Source organism: Phyllobates terribilis, unplaced genomic scaffold (genome assembly GCF_046119375.1).
Source record: "Phyllobates terribilis strain yellow unplaced genomic scaffold, ASM4611937v1 Scaffold_7__3_contigs__length_470593459, whole genome shotgun sequence".
Classification (NCBI taxonomy): domain Eukaryota; kingdom Metazoa; phylum Chordata; class Amphibia; order Anura; family Dendrobatidae; genus Phyllobates; species Phyllobates terribilis.
The window spans coordinates 75,943,744-75,954,193 of record NW_027362767.1 but is presented as its reverse complement, the minus strand read 5'-3'; the positions used below and the strand labels follow the sequence as shown (position 1 = coordinate 75,954,193).

Genomic DNA, 10,450 nt, shown 5'->3' with positions numbered 1-10,450 from the left:
TGTATGATTTGAGAAGACATTGTTCAACCCAAGGAACCCAGCTGATAAATCAAGAATAAAGCAATTGGTAAGATTTTTTAACTGCGCAACTATTTTCTCAAAGTCCATCACAAATACAAATAAAGATATATTATATATCTGTGTATTATATTTTTGTTTTGTTTGTTTTGGGGGTTTTTTTTTTTTTAACAAAGTGCTTATTTAATTCTGAGGCTGTGTATTAGGATCTCCAATACCTATAGAGATCTTAAATTAACCAGGAAAGAGACATTTTAAAGGTCTGTTCACATTGTCATCGGCGAGCCCTCTGCATCCTGTTTTTCGAGGATCCCCGCAGCCATTGAGTATAATCATACAAACTGAGTTCAAACTATAAACTTTAGACAGACACCGGCCGAAAGGAGCACAAACTGCCTCAGCAGTTGCATATTTTGTGTGATTATTCTCACTGGCTCTGTGGTTTGGATCCTGTTTTTTAGGTATGCAGAAGGAACCGCCACTGGATCGGCAGTGTAGGGGCTGAGCTCAATGGGATGAGCCCCTAAAATGAAAAAAAATAAACTAAACAAATCCAGTGTTTTTGTTATGGAGCATGTTTTACAGATTTAGTGATTTTATGCTTGGCGTTGGCTTCAGTTTAGAATGGAGGATGTTGCTGCGCGTCGTTCCTCCTGTAGTAATAGATAGCGGAGACGTATTATGTGCGCTGTTCACGGTCTGATGAGACACCGATCCTGATTCATTCTCCATTAGTACCTGGAAAACATATATACAGCTTCACTTACATTTTTATATTACACATATATTTATATATTACACACTGTGCATATACACCAGTGCACACAATCCTCCCATATGTAGGGCTCACAATCTGGTCTCCCTTTATCGGACATCTAAAATTAAAAATAAAAAAAAAAATGCAATAAATAGTCTTTATTAAAAGTCCTCTACTATTTGTGTGTTTGTTTCCAATAGCATGCACATTAATTACAATAAGACCACAATATACAGATGGTATACTATACCTGCAGCTCGGTATCGGTACTTTGGTACTCCGTACCGGACGTGGCTGATGGACAACTTTGCCCTGAAAAGGAAAAGAATGACAATGATAGTAGACTATAGCGTAAACTGACAACTGAGTGTAAATCTGTGCTGTCCACTGTTCACACTGGTTTGAGTATGGACCAGCTACAGGTCTCCTGACCTATACATACCCTCCTTCCTTATATATACAAAAGCCACCACCTTTAAAAAGAATCTGTCAGCAGGTTTTTTACTATGTAATCTGACAGCAGCATTATGTAGGGACAGAGACCCTGATTCCAGTGATGTATCCCTTAGTTTACTGGGAGCAGCAGTTGTGATATAATCCCTGTTTTTTCTGCTGCAGATCTAGCAGAGCTCTGAATGCTGAGCTGTGTATAACCCTGCCCCCACTGCTGATTGGCAACTTTCTATGTACACTGCATACTGACAGCTGATAATCAGTGGTTGGCGCGGGGTTGGACCAGGAGGCACGAGACACCTTGTCCTGTAGTGATAATCTCCTGCTGATAAAACACTGATTGTATTGAAACAGCAACACACAGCCTAGTAAGTGATGCATCTCTGGAATCAGAGTAAATCAAGTTGATGGACTGCTGTAATGGAGCAGTTAAGGTGGTGTCTTCAGTTTATATTAGGAAAACCTAGTGCCCGGTACCTCTTACGTCTGGTCCGGACATCATGTTGGATTATAAAATGAGGTATGAAATTGGCCATTGTACAACCTTGTTCTATTATGGGATTTGTCCAGTTGCTGTCTATGTACCTGACAAAGTTTTCTCCGCAATATCGCATAAATGTCCCCGTTCTTGCATCTTGTGCTTCCAGGCAGGAGTGTTGGGCAGCACTTGTCCCAGCGCTGTTTGCTCTGACGCCAGATCTTCATCCATCCTCAGCACTTTAGGAAACAACACTTCCTTCTGACACAGCTTTGATAACTGAGAAACCATAAAATACAATGGACATTGGTACAAAAGAAAGAGCTGGCATCGGCAGGACGAGTCATCTAGCACAGAGGTCCCCAACCTTTTTTGCACCAGGGACCGGCTTTAAGCAAGACCAGTTTTCCATGGCCCGGTGGGGGTGGGGGCGGGGCTTTGGTCATATGGGGGTGGGGTTATGGAGGGGTGGAGCTGTATGGGGAGGATGCTGGCGGGACCTCGGTGTACAGCGCTGCTAAGTAGCAGCATTGTACATTGAGCGTCAGTGTATACAGCGCTGCTGCTTAGCAGCGCTACACACTGAACACCGGTACCGGGAGCCGCGTCACTGAAGCCAGTCTGCTGCCCCAGCACGCCCCACATAACATGTTCTGCCGGGGGCGTGTCAGTGAGGAGAGCCTGCCGCCCCACCCCGTCAGGAACACACCATGCTGTGCAGGAGGGCCGCGTCACTAAGACCCGCCCCGTGACGTACAACAGGTACCATGCTGTGCTGTGGAGGGCTGCGTCACTAAGACCCGCCCGACGCCCCACCCCGTCCTGCATAATGTTCTCTGCCGGACGCTGCGAGCTGTCACGGCTATGGCAGAAAACATTATAAATCCACACAGAGCGAGTTCTGACCAGGCGCAGGGCCGCGGAGCTAGCTGTCAGCGGCAGGGCCGGCTCCAGGTTTTTCTGGGCCCCGGGCGAAAGAGTCTCAGTGGGCCCCTTTAACACATACCACGATTCATGATGCAGAGATACGGCGGAGAAATATATATATATAGTACAAGGCCAAGGATTTCACTTCATGAGTGATATCTATTGTAAATTCTACAATAGCTCAGAAACCGGTGAATCGCTCCACACAGAATAGTGGCCCCCATATAAGGCTCCATACGGAATACTGGTCCCCATATAACGCCCATACGGAATACTGGCCCCCATATAACGCTTCATACGGAATACTGGCCCCCATATAAGGCCCCATATGGAATACTTGCCCCCATATAAGGCCCCATACGGAATACTTGCCCCCATATAAGGCCCCATACGGAATACTTGCCCCCATATAAGGCCCCATACGGAATACTTGCCCCCATATAAGGCCCCATACGGAATACTTGCCCCCATATAAGACCCCATACAGAATACTGGCCCCCATATAACGCTCCATACAGGATACTGGCCCCCATATAACGCTCCATACAGGATACCGGTCCCCATATAATGCTGCATGCAGGCTGTTACCCCCCACATAATGCCCCATACAGGCTGTCCCCCCCTTATAATGCTCCATGCAGGCTGTTACCCCCCACATAATGCCCCATACAGGCCCCTCCCTTTTAATGCTCCATGCAGGCTGTTACCCCCACATAATGCCCCATACAGGCTGCCCCCCCCCCCTTATAATGCTCCATGCAGGCTGTTCCCCCCCACATAATGCCCCATACAGGCCCCCCCCCTTTTAATGCTCCATGCAGGCTGTTACCCCCCACATAATGCCCCATACAGGCTGCCCCCCCTCTTTATAATGCCCCATGCAGGCTGTCACCCCTCCTCTTTATACTGCCCCATGCAGGCTGTCACCCCTCCTCTTTATACTGCCCCATGCAGGCTGTCACCCCCCCTCTTTATAATGCCCCATGCAGGCTGTCACCCCCCCTCTTTATAATGCCCCATGCAGGCTGTCACCCCTCCTCTTTATAATGCTCCATGCAGGCTGTCACCCCTCCTCTTTATACTGCCCCATGCAGGCTGTCACCCCTCCTCTTTATAATGCCCCATGCAGGATGTCCCCCCCTCTCTTTATAATGCCCCGTGCAGGCTGTTCCCCACCTTATAATGCCCCATGCAGGCTGGTCCCCACCTTATAATGCCCCATGCAGGCTGTCACCCCTCCTCATTATAATGCCCCAAGCAGGAATCCCCCCTCTTTATAATGCCCCATGCAGGCTGGTCCCCACCTTATAATGCCCCATGCAGGCTGTCACCCCTCCTCATTATAATGCCCCAAGCAGGAATCCCCCCTCTTTATAATGCCCCATGCAGGCTGGTCCCCAATTTATAATGCCCCATGCAGGCTGTCACCCCTCCTCATTATAATGCCCCAAGCAGGAATCCCCCCCTCTTTATAATGCCCCATGCAGGCTGTTCCCCACCTTATAATGCCCCATGCAGGCTGTTCCCCACCTTATAATGCCCCATGCAGGCTGTTCCCCACCTTATAATGCCCCATTCAGGCTGTCACCCCTCCTCTTTATAATGCCCCATGCAGGATGTCCCCCCCTCTCTTTATACTGCCCCATGCCTCCATACATTAAAAAAAAAAAAAAAATCAAATACTCACCTCCCTTCTCCTCACCTGCTACCTGCTGCCCGCCGCTCGCTGCTCGGCTCCGAACTCCAGCGTTGTCGTTTCTTCCCGCTCAGCGCTCCCTGTGACGGCTCAGGGGAGGGCGCGGTGTAAAGACGTCACCGCGCCCTCTGACCTGAGACGTCACAGGGAGCGCAGAGCAGGAAGACAGCTGATCTGCGGAGGCACGGGGAGAGGTAAGTATCCAGCTGCCGGGGCCCTGAGCAAGCGGCGGAGAAGGGCGGGCGCTGACACCGCTCTCCTCCGCCCATAGCCCAGCGGGGTGCGCGACCGCCAGTGGGCCCCTCTGCCTGCTCAGGGCCCCGGCATTTGCCCGGGTGCTGACGCCGGCCCTAGGACTCAGCGGCGCCGCGGACCGGCTGAAAAACCCCAACGGCCCGGTCCTGGTCCGCGGACCGGCGGTTGGGGACCTCTGATCTAGCATATTAATGGACAAGTGTGTCGCTCTTTCTAAAAGTAAAAGTGTTACAGATTTTTTTCGCCAGTCCAAATCACACAGATGGAGCGTGGTCAAGACAGATTCAGTACAATTTACGCCACTAAAGTTCACACTGCCGTGGTCTGGCTGCCACAGAGTACATAAGTGAATGCCAGACCTAGGTACAATTAAAATATTTCATTTAACTCCAGTGTCCAGCCCTGGGGCACCTCCCCAATCATTAGAAGATGAAGTGTGATCATTACTTCCCCCGATTTCTGTATTTTTTTTTTCTAAATATCTAAACCGTAAAGTATCAAACCATTAAAGGTACTCTTTCACCAAGTTTTTGCTATTTAATCTGAGATCAGCATGATGTAGGGACAGAGACCATGATTCCAGTGATGTGTCACTTACTGGGATGTTTGTTCAATGCAATCAGTGTTTTATCAGCAGGAGATTATCACTACAGGACTAGGTGTCTGGTACCTCCTGGTCCACCCACGCCCCCTACTGATTGGCAGCTTTCTACCAATCAGTGGTGTGGGCGGGGTTATACACAGCTCAGCATTCCCGAGAACTGCAGCAAAGAAAATTGTGATTTTATCACAACTATTGCACCCAGTAAACTAAGTGATACATCGCTAGAATCAGGGTCTTTGCCCCTACATCATGCTGCCGACAGATTACAAAGCAAAAGCCTGCTGATAGATTCCCTTTAATTAGTTTTTGGATTCATGCGATTCCAAAGCTAATGCTAATTGTGAATCCAGATGTAATATCCCTCACCTGATGCTTGACTTGTGACATCATCTCCCGGTTGCCATTATTTGCCATATTCAATGCCGTCAACGTCTGTCTCACCTCCCTAGATGGCAGAAAAGGAGTTAAAAGGCCAAAATACCTTAATGCTTTTTTTTCTTAAGAAATCCCTGATTCTCACCTACGGGCGAGCTCGTTGCACTCCAGTAACACTCTGTCCTGAAGGGCACGTTGAACTTCACAGTCGCACAAGTGTAAGGTTGCGATGCAGCGATAGGCCTCTATCCGCACCCCAGGCTCTTTGGCCCGTACGGCCCGCAACATAAGTCCTGTCACCCGTGGAGTAATGTGCCCAATCTTTCCTAAAGCTAGAAAGAATAGAATACATTCAATGACATATACAGAACTCCAACGTCATATATCTTCACTATACACTATATGCACAGAAGTTAGTGCCCCCTCCGCATAACATATATAACGGGGTGCACGCATCACTAACCTTTGATTGCATGCGCCTGGATTTTCCAAACTGGATCGTTCTGAACAAGATGATAGAGACAATTCATGACCTAGGAAAACGCAGTGCGATATATTAATAATGGAAAAGTGACGCTAGTGATAATGTATTCATCTAAAACAGGAAACATTACTGCTTAGAAAACTATTCTACAATTTACTCCAAATCTAATTCTTTGCCATTTTTGCTCTACTTATCTATAGTCATGTATTATATAGTACATAGAGTCATTGTGGTTTTATATACTCTGTTATCCATCTAGCATCATATATTACACTCCTCTACATTGAGATGACAATACCAAGAAGGAAAAGTCCTGGAACTATGGAAATCACAGGATGGAAAGACATGATCTGCAAATGATGAATAAATGGAAACTATATTTTCAAAACATCTCGATTTATTCAGTATGGAGTATGAGCGCCACGTGTAGAAATCCCCGCACTTACAGCCTCGGCTGCTATCAATGAGGTTATTAATGGTCGTCTGAGGAACGTTCTGCCACGCTGAATGTACCTGGGAAAATCATCAAGATCCGCTGCTGGCAGCTTCCTGTGCAATTACTGACTAATGACGTCCCAGATGTGCTCGATGGGAGATAAACGAGGAGACACTACAGGCCATGGTAGAACGTTTAGGCCACACAGGCTGCTCACAGCAGTACGAGCAACATGCGGTCTTGTGTTGTTTTGAAAAATGGTTCCTGGAACACTTGGGGGAAATGGCCATATTAATGGCTCCACGACCAAATTAATGTAATGCTAAGCTGCTAGTACACGTAGAATGAAGACTAGAGGGGTCTGGCTACTGTACATTATGCCACCCCATAGCATAATTCTGGGAGTAGGACCGGTGTGTTATTTCCTTGTGAAGGCCTCTTCAAGGCGTTGCCCTTGTGGTCTCCAGAACAATCTCCGGCTATCATTGTTTCCAAGACTTAAGAACCAAAATTGTTGAACAATATCAACAATCCCAAGGTTACAAGTCCATCTCCAGTGATGTTCCTTTGTCCACGGTGCGAAACATAATCAAGAAGTTTACACCCCATGGCACTGTAGGTAATCTCCCTGGACGCAGAGAAAAATTGATGAAAGGTTGCAATGCAGGATAGTCCGGATGGTGGATAAGCAGCTCCAATCAAGTTCCAAAGAAATTCAAGCTGTGCTGCAGGCTCAGGGTGCATCAGTGTCAGCGCGAACTATCCGTTGACATTTGAATGAAATTAAACACTTTGGCAGGAGACCCAGGAGTGTTAAGGATCCGGGTGGTGGAACCTCTGTGCTGCGGTGCAAGGAGGGACCAGAGGGGAATAACTAGGTATCAACTCGAACCGACCAAGGTCGTACGGCGGCTCAATCGACTCCGTGACCAGGGAAGGACTGAGCAGAGGGACCAGGTGCTACTCTGGGACCGACCTTGTATGAGAGCAGGTGACTCCCACAGGTCAGAAGGCAGGGACTGACCGGTACAGCAGATGAGCACGGCAGGCAGGCTGACGGGTGATCCGGGCAGACGGACTGGCAGACACGGCAGGTAACAAGCAGGAGCCTCCAGGTAGGCTGGCTGGTAGGCATGGCAGGTAGCAGGCAGGTGCTTCCAGGTAAGCGGGCTGGCAGGCACGGCAGGAACCTCCAGGTAGGCTGGCTGGTAGGCACGGCAGGTAACAGGCAGATGCTTCCAGGTAAGCGGGCTGGCAGGAAACAGGCAGGAGCCTCCAGGTAGGCTGGCTGGTAGGCACGGCAGGTAACAGGCAGGAGCCTCCAGGTAGGCTGGCTGGTAGGCACAGCAGGTAACAGGCAGATGCTTCCAGGTAAGCGGGCTGGCAGGCACGGCAGGAAACAGGCAGGAGCCTCCAGGTAGGCGTTCTGGTAGGCACGGCAGGTAACAGGCAGGAGCCTCCAGGTAGGCTGGCTGGTAGGCACGGCAGGTAACAGGCAGGTGCTTCCAGGTAAGCGGGCTGGCAGGCTGGACTTGTAGTCAGGCAGACGGACTGGACTTGTAGTCAGGCTAGCAGGCTGGACTGGTAGTCAGGCTAGCAGCGGGACCTGAGGGCTGAAGCAGAGTTTAACATACAAAGCTACAACCTTGCACGGGCATCTCCATTTTGGAGGAGGTGCCTTATATATGAGAGGTCCTCCGGCCATTGGCTGGGGACTCCTTAGGACGGCGCGCGCGGCCCCTTTAAGAGGGAGCGCGTGCGCCCTAAGCACAGTGCCCGGGAAGCTGCGCGCGCCGGCAGCAGCAGAAGCAGGAGTGCCGGAGGACACCAGGCGGGGAGCGCGGCGGAAAGAGGGACGGCGTCTCTGCCTGTCAGGGGGCAGAGACGCCGATACTACAGTACCCCTCCCCCCCCTTACGCCCCCTCTTCTTTAGGCCTGAAAGAAATTTTTTAAGGAGAAGCGGGGCGTGGATGTTCTCCCTGGGTTCCCAAGTTCTCTCCTCTGGGCCAAACCTCTTCCAATCCACCATAAAAAAGGTTTTACCTTTTACCCTCTTGGTGGCCAGAATGTTCTCTACCTCATAGACGTCCTCAGCGGAGACCAGAACTGGGGAGGTACCTGGATTGTCGGAAAAAGAATTAAGCACAACTGGTTTGAGGAGAGATACGTGGAAGGAGTTGGGAATCCGTAAGGTGGCCAGGAGTTTTAACTTGTAGGCTACTGGGTTGATTTGCTTGAGGACTTCAAAAGGACCGATGAACCGTGGACCCAACTTAAAGGAGAGTATTTTGAGACTAACATGTTTGGAGGAGAGCCAAACCTTGTCTCCTGGACGGAATTGAGGCGGATCCAGACGTCTCTTATCCGCATGTCTCTTCATCCGCTCGGAGGATTGAAGAAGTGCGGATCTAGTGTCCTCCCAAATAGTGGAAAATTTGCTGACCAGAGACTCCGCGGCGGGGTTGTCCACTGAAGCGGAAACGGGAAAAGGAATCCGGGGATGTTGCAAGTAGACCACAAAGAACGGAGACTTGGAAGAAGATTCGCTCTCATGGTTGTTATAGGAGAACTCGGCCCATGGTAGGAGCTCTACCTAATCGGTATGGTGAGCGTTGACGAAGTGCCGGAGGAAGCTGGTAAGGATCTGGTTGATACGTTCCACTTGGCCATTGGACTGTGGATGGTAAGCAGAGGAGAAATCCAGGGTGACATCCAGCAGCTTACACGTAACTCTCCAGAAGCGCGAAGAGAACTGGACCCCCTGATCAGACATAATGTGGAGGGGTAGGCCGTGGAGACGAAAGATGTGATGGATGAAGTCCTTAGCCAGCACAGATGCAGACGGGAGACCAGGCAGAGGGATGAAGTGGGCCATTTTAGAAAAGCGGTCGGCGACCACCCAAATGACCGTACAACCGGCAGAAACAGGAAGATCAGTAATAAAGTCCATAGCACTGTGTTGTCACGGGGCAGCAGGTACGGGAAGAGGCAGGAGACGGCCGGCTGGAAGATGTCTGGGAACCTTGTTGCGGGCACAGGACGAACAGGCCGTGACGAAGTCTACCACATCCTGGCGCAGGGTAGGCAACCAGTAATGCAGGGTGATGAGCAGGAAGGTCTTCTTCTGGCCAGCATGGCTGGCTAGTTTGGATGAATGACCCCAGTGAAGAACGTTCTTACGATCCGGAACCGCTACAAACGTCTTACCGGGTGGGAGACGAGACAGGTCCAAGGGGGCCACATTCATCACTTTGGAGGGATCGATGATATGCATAATCTCCTCCTCTTGATTGGAAGACAGGAAGGATTGGGACAAGGCATCGGCCGGTAATGTAGGGTAAAGTTGAAGTGGGCGAAGAACAAAGACCACCGGGCCTGACGCGGATTGAGTCTTTGGGCATTCTGTATATATGCCAGGTTTTTGTGGTCAGTATAGATGACCACCGGGTGCAGAGTCCCCTCAAGCAGGTAACGCCACTCCTCCAGCGCCAATTTGATGGCTAGCAGTTCTCGGTCTCCTATGGAGTAGTTGCTCTCAGACGAGGAGAAGAGCTTGGAGAAGAAGCCGCAGGTTACCATTCTCCAGGATGAAGATTTCTGGGTGAGCACCGCTCCGGCTCCGGAGGAGGAAGCATCAAGCTCCAGAAAGAACTGTTTGTTGCTATCCAGATGGTGCAGCACTGGGGCAGAAGAGAAGGCTTGTTTTAAAGAGAGGAAGGCCTCCTCCACTTTGGACGGCCATTCCTTAGGATTTGCTCCCTTTCGGGTGAGCGCAGAGATGGGAGCAGTCCGGGAAGAGAAATGTGGGATGAAGAGACGGTAATAGTTGGCGAAGCCCAGGAATCGCTGAATCGTCTTCAACCCCTCCGGACGGGGCCACTTTAAGACGGCAGAGACTTTCTCAGGGTCCATCAGTAGACCTGTCTTAGAGATAATATAGCCCAGGAACGGAAGAGAGGTCTGCTC

General features: G+C 50.1%; 1 protein-coding gene across 1 annotated transcript in view; it reads right to left on the bottom strand.

Moving 5' to 3' along the window:
• Positions 1-171: 171 nt before the first annotated feature.
• The window catches only part of HEATR4 (HEAT repeat containing 4), a 36,927-nt gene continuing 26,648 nt past the window's right edge, over positions 172-10,450 (bottom strand). The window contains exons 12-17 of the mRNA XM_073638800.1: positions 6,027-6,096; positions 5,709-5,895; positions 5,555-5,633; positions 1,814-1,985; positions 1,026-1,087; positions 172-756 (exon numbers count right to left, since the gene is read on the bottom strand). Coding sequence (XP_073494901.1) covers positions 598-756; positions 1,026-1,087; positions 1,814-1,985; positions 5,555-5,633; positions 5,709-5,895; positions 6,027-6,096 — 729 coding nt within the window. The 3' untranslated portion in view covers positions 172-597. The remainder of the gene's footprint in view (positions 757-1,025; positions 1,088-1,813; positions 1,986-5,554; positions 5,634-5,708; positions 5,896-6,026; positions 6,097-10,450) is intronic.